This window comes from Ambystoma mexicanum, chromosome 4q (genome assembly GCF_040938575.1).
Source record: "Ambystoma mexicanum isolate Mex_15411 chromosome 4q, UKY_AmexF1_1, whole genome shotgun sequence".
NCBI classification, from domain to species: Eukaryota; Metazoa; Chordata; class Amphibia; order Caudata; family Ambystomatidae; genus Ambystoma; species Ambystoma mexicanum.
In genome coordinates, this window is record NC_090928.1 from 1,245,169,874 (window position 1) to 1,245,184,552 (window position 14,679).

General features: G+C 45.4%; 1 protein-coding gene across 1 annotated transcript in view; it reads left to right on the top strand.

Moving 5' to 3' along the window:
* Positions 1 to 14,679, top strand: part of LOC138467361 (exportin-5-like) — a 419,600-nt gene that overhangs the window by 69,960 nt on the left and 334,961 nt on the right. Inside the window, exon 6 of the mRNA XM_069607325.1 lies at positions 5,590 to 5,616. Coding sequence (XP_069463426.1) covers positions 5,590 to 5,616 — 27 coding nt within the window. The remainder of the gene's footprint in view (positions 1 to 5,589; positions 5,617 to 14,679) is intronic.

Here is a 14,679-nt window from a genome sequence, read left to right on the forward strand (position 1 = left end):
GCTTTGAGGTGTGGTTTTCCTTGCAATTTCACATCCGTAACTTAGAGCATTTGTTAAGATAACATTTACAATTTGTCACCTATTAGTCTTGTCCCTGCCGGACCTTTGTCACCGATTGAGAAACAGATAGCCAGGGCCAATTAAGTTGCCATTTATTTGATTTACTTCTCTGATCACCTCTGCCAGCAGCAGTGTGAAAAAGTCCCTCACACTCTTGCACTTCAAGCTCTCAGATTGTAGACTGTGTCTGAGGGCAAACGGGTGTCTAATTCCATCGTTACAAATTCTTTAAAAGCAGCAGATACTGCGGGGGTGATTTATAGCAGAAAGAGCACTTCCAAAGCGTCTTTCTTGATTAAGGAATTCTGGTTTCAAGCCAGGAACACAGACTACACTCATTAACATGCCTGTAGAAAGCAAAGTGCATTTTGGGAAAACAGTAAACGATGCGCTGGAAATTGCTAAAAAAAGAGCATGAAATGCTTAAAACCCGGGATCAGATTTCGAATAAACCATTCATGCAACAGGGATCACTTAATTCCTGCCACACGTTTAGTGGGCTAGTGTTCTCTAGAACACAGTCCTCTTACTTACCAAGTACATCCTCATCTTTGTATTCAGGGCAGGGGCTGCCAGCAACCTTTCAGTCAAGCTTTCAAAAAGGCTTTAGAAGGGGATGAGGTTGAAGTAGAGGCCGAGCCACTAAAGGTGCGGCCCCCCAGCAAAACCATGACTGACACATTCTGGTTCCATGCCATGTCTCCCCCAGTAGGGGGGGTCACATTTCGCAATTCACCCACACATGGGAGGGAATCACTAAACAAGATGAAACCATTGAGAAAGACTGATCAATTCTTGGTTTCATTAGCTGCACATTCTCCCAAAAAATGACCATTTGCCCGAGAGCACGCTCAACCGTTACCGGTGCAACCTTAGCATTCATCTGGGGGAGAGTGGGGATTGTGTGAAGGGGGGAGTTCACTGGGGGGTGTTGGGGGGGGATTGTGTGGTGGGGAGTTCACTGGGGGAGGGGGCATTGTGTAAAGCCCCTCTCTCGAGGATGGAAAAAACACCATACATCCCATGTAACTCCAAGCTCACCTGAAAATCATTGCCTCCCACCCCAGCGTTTTCTTGTTCACCTGAACCCATGGTAGTCCTGTCCAGGGTGAGATCCGCCCCTCCCATGATAAGGTGTCACCCTCCCTCCCTTAAAAACTTTGCCAGCATTGCTTTTGAAAAAAAGCATCTGCCCCTGATTGGGGACATACACTGTTGCATACTTGAAACGTATTCCCCTGATCAACCCAGAAATCGACATGGACCTTCCTCCAACTCTGACCCAGACCTTCAAAACCTCCATCCGAAGCGGTTTAGAAAAGAGGGTGGAGGGGGTGAGCATCTTGCTCCATGAAGTTCCCTGACCCCCAGTATTCATGCCCCAGGGGACCACAGAGAAACTTTTTTCACCCTGAATAAACATGGCCACTTGTAAAACAAAAGTACATCTATCTCCAACCTCCCTAGCCACCAGGGATCTTTTTGTTGGGGAATTGAGCCCCTTCACATTTGGTGTACAGACCTGCATTCAATCCTTTCATCCCGTTCTTCAGGTCTGTCATCTTGCTGTTGACACCTCGGCCCTTAACACAACCCCATTCCAGTCTGAAGAACGTCTATTTGAGTCGTACCATGTTTAAACAAAATTAACTGTACATCAGGATCCTGTAAACCCCCCCGCCCCCCTTGTTCCCACCTTCTTCCCCTTCCGGCGCCCGGATCCTACCGATTGTCATCACTGGTTAAACACCGGACCACCAATGGGACCCGAACAACTGGGCCAACGCCACTTATAGAGCCCCATAGCGTTGGAGAAGTCCCATTTCTGTGCTAATTCCCTTCAACCTTACAAACCCCCAGCTCTTTTGCTGCACTTTAGGACTTTTTAATTTTAACCCTGGAGTGAGTGAGCCCTTTTTCTCTCTCATGTGCTTTGACCTGATTTGCAGTGTTACTGAGAAATCCTTTAGATTTCTCATAAGGTTTAAATACCTTTTCTTGTGTGAACTACAGTTCCCAAGAATATTTTTTGCGCCTTGAAACACTTGTGTATAGGCGCGTTATAAATGCCATATATCATATCGTATCATAGTAAAGTGAAATTGACTTTACTTTTTTCTCTTTGTAGGTCCAGCACACACCATCTTATGTGGAGTGCTGGGGGGTGCTACTTAGTAGCCCCTTTTCCTACATTCTCAAGTAACATTTTATATTGCCCTACTTTAAATGGCTGGTGGCAGTAGTTTACTTTTTCCTAACATTTTCTACAGCAGGCTGAATCCTCAGCTGCAGTATAGCACCCATGGGTGACCATTTTGTCAAAATGGCCCGGTCTTCTTTTTTCGCCATTTTCTGTTTGGGAGGTCTTTCCTGGGGTTTACTCTGTGCGCCAAGCCAGGTTTGAGCCCTTTGTTTGATCCATAGGCATCTTTTCATGTGTGTCACACAGCACCATCAGTGCAGTGGAATAGGGAAACCTTTTCAAGCTTTCCCAAAGTTTAAATACCTTCTCTGGAATAAACTACTGTTTCCCAGAGGAAGTATAGTGAAATTGACTTTACTAGTCTTTTCAAATTCCTAGACCTAGCACACCCTATCTTACATTGGAGTGCTGGAGTGGTTACCTAGTATCCCCTATGTCTTGCTACTCCTGTAGCAGTCAAATGCTACACTTTCCTCTCGAAATTGCTGGCGGCAATGGTTTTACAACGAACTACCATGATTTTTCCTGACCACGAAAACCGGTAGCATTAAATCGTGGGAGCCATGTTTTTCAAGATGCCATCTGAGCCCCCTTTGTTTAAACGGATCCCTGGTCGTCTTTTTCACCATTTCTTTGTGGTCCTTCTAGAGTTTTGCTCTGCACGCCAAACCAGGTTTGGTTCCTTTGTTCATTCGCCTTTGGTGGGCTTCATGACTGAAGACCGCGGCTCCTGAGTGTCTGGGGTGGCCAGGAAGTGAGGGAGGTGCCCGAAACTCCCTGTGCTTAGTCTCCTATGAGACCGAATTGCACTCTGGTATGATTATTTGGCTGACTGTCCGGCAAGGACAGCCGCCCTGCTGGGTGAGTGACAGCTAGGCCGGGATGAATGGGAGTGATTTGAATAAAAGCCGAGTCTATTGGCTTGGAAGGCAGTCGACCACTGAAACAAAAGAACCGAAGACCAGTTTGAAGAGGATGGCTGCTGCAACTCCTGGACCGTTGGTTTGCTCAGTGAAGCCCTGCTGCAGGTCCGAATCGTTAAGTTAATCTCGACAGAGAAGCTCTGCAAGGACGACTTCTCCATTGGAGTTGGTGGGACCAATCAATTCGACCCTAAGCCACCTGGATACTATTCTCGGAACTGGTTGTATTTTCCTCGAAGTGCTGCAGGAAACCGAATAACCAGGGAGAGAGACGCCAGTTTGTGTGCTTTACAACAGCTACCGGAATTGAAGATTTGCCAAGTGCCAGCTTTGACCAGTCCCAGTGCAGTGCAGGAGTCCCCCAAAGTTCTCCCTCTTGTCCACGACTGAGGCTGAGGAACAGCGAGATCTGCAGGAACTACGAGGAACAGAAGTCTTCAGCTGCATCTTTTTCTTCATTTGTAAGGTACTGTGAAATGAGACTTGGAGTACTAACCTCTCGTTGTGAAAGTGCTTGAATCTTTCGCAACTAGCAGGCCTAATCAGCTTGTGACCCATCATATAATTCTTTGTTTTACAAACTGCTTCTGAGAACGTCTACAGAGACTTTACCGCCCATTGACTTTGGCCTGGCATATTGCATTGAATTGACTCTGCAGGTGAACTCAAAGTATCTGCACTGTCTAAGAATAATTGTAATCCTTTTATGTTCTGAACATATTCCTTTTTGCTCCTCCTTCAAAGTATTCTGAATGCCATTTTGCTCCTCCTTCAAAGTAGTCTGAATGACTCAAACTTAATTAGTATAGTACTGAAGTATATTTGTGTGTGATATTTAACTGCTTCCTTCTAATGAATGTTTTTATAACTGACTGTTGAATAAATTAATAAGTGTTTAACCAAGAAACCTTGAGTGTAAGTTTATTTGAACACCTGTGATTGTAGACCTATGTGTAACATCCTTAGAGCTCACATTCCCTCTTGAGATAAGCCTGGCTGCTCAGCAACGCTACCACAAAACTGTGTAGTACAGACTTATACAAAGGTTGGTTTTGCTTACACCTGTAGTCCTAGTTTTGTGTCGTGGTCCCAAAGGGTACTGCATACAAACTCTGCCTAACACTTGGTCACTGGAGTCTGGCATGGCTCTATCCAAAACTGTCCTCCTTCCCTAAAAGGGGTGCTGCAAAGTTTTCCTTTCTTAATCATCCGCAATTTAAGGCAGCCTTGCTACTTGACCTATTAATACCTTGCATAGACGCACACTGCAGGCCTGCAGACTTTTATAAACCTTGATGCCTCGCCTCAGGAAACACTAAACCTTTCTATAACTTCTTCACACTCCACTCATCTTACTCATATTTTTATCTGGTCTTGTAATTTCTTTTAACCCTGGTTTTCCATAATTCTGCAGGTCGTGCATTGAGCATGTACAATCGCATTTTAGCACACATGGGTTTTTGTCAGACAGCAAACAACTGCTGAGTTACATGCTGGCCTGCCAGAGCTAACGAACACCACGGCAATGCCTGTAGTCTATTTGTAGCGCAGGCCACATTCCTTTGCCAGAGAGCCTGATTCTATTGTGTGCTTTGAGAAAAACTAAATGGGATTCAACATTTACCAATTTATTCTCTAGCCCCCTGTGGGGTCCTGGTCTGCGGTATGGGTGTTGTCCTGTAGACAACAGTGGCTCCTATTGGGCCCTTGGCTGTGGCATATATCATAGTTCCGATGCGGCTCCTGAGACTTTTGACAATAGCCTTGATAAAGACCCACGGGTCGAAACACCTGTCGGCTGACAAACAAGGCACACAATTGCCTTCAGATGTACTCCATGTATATCAATTAAATGTCAAAAACAACCCAGCACTAGCACAAATAAAAGTGAAACCTGTATCGCATTAACTGTTGTGTTAGAACCATTATTCCAACCACTGAAGCAAGATAACGAGGAGAAAAACGCCCTCCTTCTACTTAACAACTTGGGGTGCTGGCTAAACCCCAACAGCTCCTGTGATCTTGCAACACAAGAATAACTTTATTAGTCTCGGACAACAACAGAGCCTAGCACAGACTGTTTCCACACCTAGAGCCAACCACGATTCTATATATGATTATATTTGCATGAAAAAACGTTCTCAGTGCACCTCCATTGCCCCACCCCACCCAGTCTGTCTGTATTTCCTAGAAGCAGCCAAAAGAAGTCCTGCCTAATTCTAAAGCGCTTGGGAATGAATGAAGGAAGGCGCTAGCACCTTCCCAACAGGGGTCAACTAACTACTCTTTTTAGAAATCGGACTGGTTTCATGATTGTGTTGTGCAGCATTTTGTAGCTTGACTATCTTTTCTTTTTACAGTACAATATTCCTTATGCCACTACTTTCCCATTTTCTTTTTCAGAAAACTGATCGTTCTCAGCAGTTTGTGGTAAGCACTTGTTTTTAACAGAGCAATCAAATTGTGTTCCAATTTTTTGATTTATGTCTAGCCCTAATTCAGTCATTGCAATAGTTTAAATAATAATTGCCTGTAGAATATGAATGATTTTTACAATGTGTTTCTGTGTGCAGTTTCTTTACTATATTTTTTAGGTACTCCAGTTGGTTGGTGTGATTTGTAAATCATTTTGTACATCACCAATACATTAGATATTTTTTTTTATTGTATCTTTCTCTTGATTCTTATCCTTCTATTGGTGATAGTGGGTCGATCATTATTTTGTTCTGTTTTGTTTTGTGCATGAATGGGAGGAATTTTGTTTTTTGCATGAATCCGTATAAGGGGATATAAAATTTGGGCCCAGGCCAACACGACTGAAAAAAGAGCGGGGGTCCTTGTAGCAGGGAGGGATGGAAGGGACGCTAAACTGGAGGACACCATGGTAGATAAGGAGGGAAGGTTTGTGTTTGCTAACGTGGTATTGGAGGGGCAGCGCCTCACCCTAGCGTTAGTATATGCGCCCAATGTGGGACAAGATGGCTTTTTGAGAGACACCCAGGGAAAACTTGAATCCTTCACAAGTGGGGGAGGTGATCCTGGGGGGCGACCTGAATATGGCATGGGACCCACAACTGGACAGGAACACGAGTTGTGCACACGGTCACGGGGCACCGTCGAAACGCCTCAAACAGCAGATGGACCAACTTGCCCTGAATGATGTCTGGAGGGAATTGAAGGGGGAGCAAAGAGGGTTTACATTCTTTTCACATGTACATAACACTATGTCAAGAATTGACTATTTTTGGGTTTCAGTTGGGCTTATGGGCAAGATCCAAGGGCTGGAAAAGGGGGCAATTGCACTTTCAGACCATGCACCCCTGTGGCTGGAGGTGAAACTCCCGGGGAAACCTCAAGGGCTGTGGAAATGGAGGTTACCGGAGGACATTATCCGGGATCCGGTTACGGGGGAATCCATAAGGGAAATGATTGAAGAATATTTCACTCAGAATGACACAGGGGAGGTCTCAATGAGTACGGTCTGGGAGGCGTTTAAAGCAGTGATCCGCGGGAAGATAATGGCACTGAAAATCACAAAGGAGAAGCAGAGGGCTATATGGGAAAAGGAACTGGAAAGATCAATAACAGAACTACAAGGGAAAATCGTGGCACAGCCCTCTAGAGACTTGAAGAAGACACTTGGACATACCCAAGGTCAAATTGAGATGCTACGCACAAAAGGTGCGGAAAGAAGCCTACTTTACCTAAGACAAAGGTACTACATAAAAGCAAACAAAGCAGATAGGTTGCTAGCGAGACAACTCCGCGCAAAACATAAAGACACCACGATCAAATGCATCACAGCCAAGACAGGGGCACTCCACACGCGCACACAAGACATAGGGGAAGTGTTCAGAGAATACTATCAGGATCTCTATTCCACTGACCACCCACAGGCAGACGCACAAGACACATATCTGAAATCCCTCACCTTCCCACAAATCTCAGAAGCAGACAGGCAGACCTTGGAGGACCCAATCAAAGAAGAGGAAGTCAAAAAAGCAATAAATAACCTCCCAATGAATAAAGCCCCAGGCCTGGATGGCTTCACGGCCCCCTTTTATAAAAAATATGCGAATCTCCTGATTCCAGTCCTGACCAAGCTCCTAAACTCATTTAAAGATAGTGGCACAGTGACCCCCACAATGAACGAGGCGAAGGTCCTAGTATTTCACAAACCAGGGAAGGACCCTATATATCCGGCTTCATATAGACCCATCTCCCTAATAAACATTGACGCAAAAATCTACACGAAAATTTTAGCCACCAGGCTATCCCCTCTACTCCCGAAGTTAATACATCTGGACCAGTCGGGCTTTATCCCAGGAAGACAAACTCGCGACAATCTGAGAAGGATAATCCACTTGGTTCAAAAAATTGGTATAAAGCAGACCCCGGCTATTATACTCGCTGTAGATGCGGAGAAAGCCTTTGATCGGGTGGAGTGGTCCATGCTCTTTAAGACACTCCACTCCATGGGGTTTGGGGAGAACTTCATAGCAAGAATAAGAGCGAACTATATCGCCCCAACTTGCAGAGTGGCCGTAAATGGGGAGGTAACGGAAACGGCACACATAGCCCGCGGAACAAAACAGGGATGCCCGCTCTCCCCGTTGTTGTACGCTATTGTTCTAGAACCCCTACTTCTGAAATTAAGAGAAGCTACACATATCAAAGGGATAGACATGGCAGGCATACAACACAAGGTAACCGCATACGCAGACGATATGCTGCTTGCACTAGAAGAACCGGCCAGAACATTGGCGGCAGCGGTGGGGGAGCTAGAAGTATTCGGGACCATCTCAGGCCTAAAAATTAATAGAAATAAATCGGAAATTCTAATCTTGGCAGGAGACAGGGGGGAGATTGTCAGAGAAGCTAAGGCACTAAATCTCAAGATAGCAGAGGATGGCATCAAATACCTGGGAATTACGCTTACACACAGGGTGGAACAGCTTTATGGCAAAAACTACCCGCAGCTCCTCACGAGTATTTGTAGGGATATGGAGAGATGGAACCCCTTGCTGATATCGTGGTGGGGCAGGATCCAAGCGGTAAAGATGATCATCCTACCAAAACTTCTCTATTATTTCCAGGCCCTCCCGGTAAGGGTACCCAGATTATTCTTTAAAACACTGTCCCGGGTAATGTCAGCCTTTGTGTGGAAGGGGAAAACGCCAAGACTGGCTAAAGCGGTCATGTCCACACCAACCAGGGAGGGGGGCCTGGCGCTCCCTCACTTCCAGAAATACTATCAAGCGGCACAGTTAAAGGTACTACGGGAGTGGCTAGGCGATGATCCACAACCGATTTGGGCAGCACAGGACAGAGCAGTGGCAAGAACCCCATTAGTGGAACTACTCTGGAAACAGAAACAGCACAGACACCCCAACATAGAGATAAGCGAAATAATGAAAACAACGATGGAGGCGTGGGAGACGCAAACCCGACGAGGCATAATGACCACCACGCTAGGCCCATTCACCCCCATCTGTAGAAACCTGCAGTTCCCCCCGGGGATGGAGCAAGGGGCATACGATGGTTGGGAGGAGGAAGGAATAACAAAAATTGGGGAAATGTTCATCAACAATGAAATTAGATCATATGAATCCTGCCTCCCACTCGCAGCACGCTCCACTCGGGAGAAATACAGACACGAACAACTCAAACACTGGTTGAGATCCCTGGATATAACGAAGGCAGCAACGAGAACTCTCACCCCATTTGAGAAATATGTTACGACGAACTCGGGGGCAAAGAAATGGGTTTCTACTATATATTCCTTCATGAATACACAGGATGAAGAAATTAAGTGGTCATATATGATTAAATGGAGCAACACTCTGGGGTGGGAACCAACAAGGAAACAATGGGAGGACCTCTGGACTCTAATTCCAAAAATGACCAGATCTGCTCAAACAAGAGAAATGTGGATAAAAATAGTTGCACAGTGGCACTACACCCCAGAGAGACTCCACACTATGTTCCCGAAAACTTCAAGCCTTTGTTGGAGGGAATGCGGAGAGGTGGGAACATGGAAACACATCTGGTGGACTTGCAAAGGAATAAGGCCTTTCTGGGAAGAAGTTAAGGGAGAAATGGGCAAAATATTCCCAGATGCGGGACAACTCGGAGAGGGTGTCTGGTTGTGTGGAATAAGAGACGACATGGCAAGAAGATATAATAAAGCACAATGGAGAACTCTTATGGGTCTCCTAATAGCGGCATTGACAACAATTGCCCATAGTTGGAAAAACAAAGACACCCCGCTGATATTCGCATGGCTCCAAAGAGTCTGGGTCCAGATGGCGATGGAAAAAATCACACACTCAATCCAGGGAACGAGAGACAGGTTCGCAAAAGAATGGGGTGGAGTCCTGGAATATCTCCAATCAGACTATATGGAACAGTGGTGCCCACACAACATCAAGATCTCTGATATCTTTAATGCATAATGTAATCCCTGTTCTAAAGCACTCGTGTCCCCAGGGAGGGAGGGGGGAGTTGAAGGGGGATGTTGAAGTTATGTTGCTTAATTGTTGTTTATCGAAAATAATAAAGACAATTTGGAAAAAAAAAGTAAAAAAAAAAAGCTAGGGTTTTGGGACTCCAGGCAGAGTCGACCACTGGGAAGAACAACCCGACGAAGAAACTGTGAACAAAGCTTGCTGCATCCTCCTGGACCTTTGAATTGCCTGGTGAAGGCCTGCTGCTGTGCTGAAACTCGTTTTACTGATCGACAAGAGAAGCTCCGGAAAGGGACTTCTTCCCATGGGTTAATTGGACCAACTAACCCCAACTCACCCCAGGACCAACTCCACTGGACCATCTTCCCGACTGGCTGTAATACTTTGCTGCTGCAGGAACCGAGTGCCAGGGGTCCAGAAATCCATAGTCTAATGCAATGTCTGTGATCCGGCCAGAAGCTCCAGGAGTCTCCCCAGGACCCTCCAGAAGCAGCACTACCAGAGCCCGAGTCCTCTCGCCAGTGAGACTCTAGGAAGTCCAACCGGTATCCAAGATCCGCATTGGTGCTGTTTACCGAACGTTGAAACCGCAAAGTGCTGTTGATCCGAAAGCGCCCGTAAGTGCCGCCGACCTCTGAATTGCTGCCGCAGAAGTTCTCCCTTTTGTCCCCACGACTGAGGCCCAGGAAACCAGGATCTGCATCACTTCAACCAGACAGAACCCAGCTTTACCACTCATCTTGTAACCAAAGGTACTGATCTGACTTGGGGTAATTACCTCAGTGTCTTTAGCTTTGCTCTTCTCAGTTGAAACTTGCAGTAGCTACTTTGCTAGAGTTTATATCAGCTCTACCCTTCACAAGTGTAACAGCTTGTGAGCCTACAGTGATTTTTCTTCAACAAACTTGCTAACTTTGTGCACGACTTTGTTATCTAAAAAGTGCCTCAGCTCCATAGACTGTGCTCCAATTGACTTTGGCTGTCCTGGCTCCCTGCAGACTCTTCTAGTTCATTTGACTTTGATGCATACTGTACCTCCTAGGAGAACTTAGTTTTAACTGTTATTGCTGGGAAAGCTTTTTATCTAGACTTCATTGGAATATTTAAGTGCTCACATGCTCTGAGAACCTGTTTAACCTTGTTCCTTCACTTAACCTTTCCTTTCTGCAAAACCTCAGAATCTACTAAGTGTACTAGTGAGATATAAATGCCATTACTGTCCTAGTTAGTGAAGTCACCTGAGGGTGTAGGAAGTGTGTAAAACGCAGAGTATCTACTAGCGTAGTCCTGATTCTGGAAAAGTATTTTTAAGTATATTTCAATACACGTTTTGCCCTTTTTAAAGAATGCTTATTTAAAAACTACTGTTAAATAAATAATTATTTATAATAACCTTGAGTGTAAGTGTCTTAGGCAAGATTGTATGCAGTACCCTATGGGAGACTGCACCAGCCTTGACCTCTTGGCAATAGTTAACCCAACCTTTTGATATAAGCATGTATTAAACAAGTTGGTAGAGTGACTGAGCAGCCAGGCTTATCGCAAGAGGAGTCAATGTGAGCTGTAGGGGAGTTGCACAGAGATTCACATTGACAAGTATTCAAACAAACTTAAGGTTTCTTATTTGAACAATTATTAATTTAACAGTTGAATAAGCCTTTTTTTTTTAAAGTTAGCAATATATATGTAACACAAAAATAGACTTCAAAATGCACACTGTTTCTTTAAATCAGTAAATACCCATTTGGAATGGCACACAGCCACTTCCTACACCCTGGGCTGACTTCAATAACTAGGACACTGTGGACCTTAATATATCACTAGTACATTTAGATCAATACTGAGTCGAGTGTCAAAAGAGAGATGAGGGAAATACAACAATGGTTAACAAATATTCTTAAGCAGGTAAGTACTTTCTGAAACCTCCAATGCAAAGTAAATGAACCCTTTCCAGGGGGAAAGGTAAAGCACAAAGTTGGAGGAAAGAAGACTTTCAGGGAGCCAGGCCAGCCAATGTTGAGCAAAAGTCTAGGTGGGCTGAAGCACTTCTTGCAGGTAGGTCAAAAGTCGTGTGCAATGTTTTAGAAGTCTTTGTAGAAATAAATAGTCACTGTAGGGTCACAAGCTGGGATGCTTGTGAGGGGGCAAAGCTGCAAGCAACTCTGCAAAAGCAACCAAGACGAGTCTCAACTGAGAACAAGCAACGCTACACGACAAGAGGTAAGTCCCCTTAGTTTTACAGTACCTTTGGTTAGAAGGAATGCTTCCTGCTGGCTTCTGTTCCTGAGTGGCTCTGCAGATCCTGTTGTTCCTTGGCTTCAGTCGTGGGGACAAGAGGGAGGACGTGTGGGGACTCCTGCACTATAATGGGAAAATCAGCGGCAGCAATGGGCAAACATCAATTCAGCCGCACTTTGCAGTTTCAGCTCCTCGCGTCTCTAGCAAATAGCACCACTGCGGTTTCTCGGATACCACTTTGGACTTTCCTCGCATCTGGGGTCCAGCACTCTGTTGAGGTGGCTGAGGATTAGTCAATCCTGCTTCCTGGGAGTCCGCAGGATCTTACTGGAGCTCGGGTCCGAATTAAAGACACTCACTCGATTCTGGTGTTCCTCTCCCTGGCAATCGGTTCCTGCAGCAGCAATGGAAGTACAGCCAGCTCGAGAGGATTTCCAGATGAACTTGTCTTAGGGTTGATTGGTCCCACCAACCCAACCCAACGGGAGGAGGAGTCCTTTACAGGTCTTCTCTAGTCCGGGTGAATTCGGAAATTCAGCACTGCAGCAGGGCTTCACCGGGCAAACCAACATTCCAGGAGTTGCAGCAGTAGACTCTTGCAAGTTCTTCTTTGGATTCCTTCGTGCAGTGGTCAACTCTGCCTTACAAGCAAAAAGCCTTGCCTTTTATGCAGGTTTCTCACATTCATTTCTAGCCTAGCTGTCACTCGCACAGCCGGGTGGCTGTCCTCCAAGGACAGCCCTTCAGCCAATCACCCTTGGGTGCATTCCTGTGGAGCTAGAGGCGGGCTTCACTAGTGAATCCCGCCAAAGACAAAATGAACAAAGGGACCAAACCTGGTTTGGTGTGCAGAGTAGATCTCACAAAGGACCTTTCCGACAAGAAATGGCGAAAGATGATGACCACGGCCATTTTGACAAAATGGGCACCCATGGTTGCTTTACTGCAGCTGCAATTGCAGACCGTGTTAGAAACACAATGGTAGGAAAAAGTAAACCACCGCCACCAGCCATTAATCGTGGAAAGGGAAAAAGTAAACCACTGCCACCAGCCATTAATCGTGGGAAGGGTAACATATAATTGTAACATGAGAAACAAGACAAATGGGATATTAAGTAACCCCTCCAGCACCCTATTGTAAGATAGTGTGTGCTGGTTCTAGAAAGTTACAAACTGTAAGTAAAGTCAATTTCACTTCACTGCTCTTGGAAACGTTAGTTTCACCAAGAAAAGGTATTTAAACCTTTGGGAAAGCTAAGAGACTTCCCTGTGCCACTGCACTGAAGGTGTTGTCACAATGTAAAGATGATGCCTATGGAGTTTGTCAGACTCAAAAGTCAAGAGTCCAAATCACAGAAAATTACATGAGAGAGTGGGGAAAAATGGTCTCTCTCCAGGTTAGGAATAAAAAGTTCTAAAGTCCAGTGTTAGACAAGATTTGGAGCAGTAACCTTTGGGTGCACTATAACCTTGACCTCATGGCAATAGGTACCCAACCTTTGGTATAAGTCTGTACTACAGCGTGATTGAGCCTTCAGGTTTATCTCAAGAGGGGTCAATGTGAGCAGTAGTGAACTTGCGCTGAGATTCACAGTGACCAGTATTCCAATAAACTCTTACACACAAGTGTTCTTGCTTAAACAATTAGTAATTTGACAGTCAGTTTGAGTAAGTCTTCTTCACAAGGGGCAAAATAGTAACACACAAATGCACTCCAGAATACACACTCTTAGTTTCTCTAAATCGGCAAATACCCATTTGGGATGGCACACAGGTTCTTCTTACACCCTCAGGTGACATAAATAGCTAAGACACTGTGGACATTAATATATCACTGTTGCATTTAGAGCAATACTTAGAGGTATGTCAAAGATAAAGGTTATTAGAACAAAACAAGAGATCTCACAAATATTCTGAAGCAGTTAAGTACTTCTGGAAACCCACCAATGCAAAGTAAGTTCACCCCTTCCTTGAAGGAAGACCAAACACTAAGTCGGAGGTAAGAAGAGTCTTTCAGGGAGCCAGCCCAGGCCAATGTCAATTGGGCAAAAGTCTAGGTGAACTGAAGCACTTCTTGCAGGTAGGTAAAAATCTTGCACAATGTTTTAGAAGTCTTTGTAGAAAATAAATCAAAGCAGGGCCACAAGCTGATTAGGCTTGTGGGGGTAACGAAGCTGTTAGCAACTCTACAGAAGCAACCACCACAAGTCTCAGCTGAGAAACAAGTCATGGTACACGACAAGAGGGAGGTTCTCTTAGACTGTATAGTATCTTTGGTTAGAAGAAATGGGCTTTGGCTGGCTTCTGTTTCTGGGCAGCTCTGAAGATCCTGTGTTCCTGGGCCTCAGTCGTGGGGACAAGAGGGAGGATGTCTGGAGGATTCCTGCACTGCAACAGGACAGTCGGCGACAGAAAAGGACCAACTTCTATTCAGTGGCACTTCACGGTTTCAGCTCCTCGCATCTGAGCAAATGGCAACACTGCAGACTCTTGGCTGTTGAGATGGGTTTTCCTTGCAACTGGGGTCCAGCACTCTGTTGAGGTGGCTCAGGCTCGGTGAGTCCTGCTTCCTGGGAGTCCTCAGGATCTTCCTGGAGCTCTTGGCCAACTTAAAAGCAACGCGCACGATCTGGTGTTCTTCTACATGGCTCTACGATTTCCAGCAGCAATGGCAGTGGAAATTCAACCAGCTCTGAGAACAATTATACCAGAGGTAAGTAAGAGCAATCTCTTTCCTTTCCTCCGATACCCCTGCCTTCACCCCCAACCGTCCCCCTTTTTATCCAGT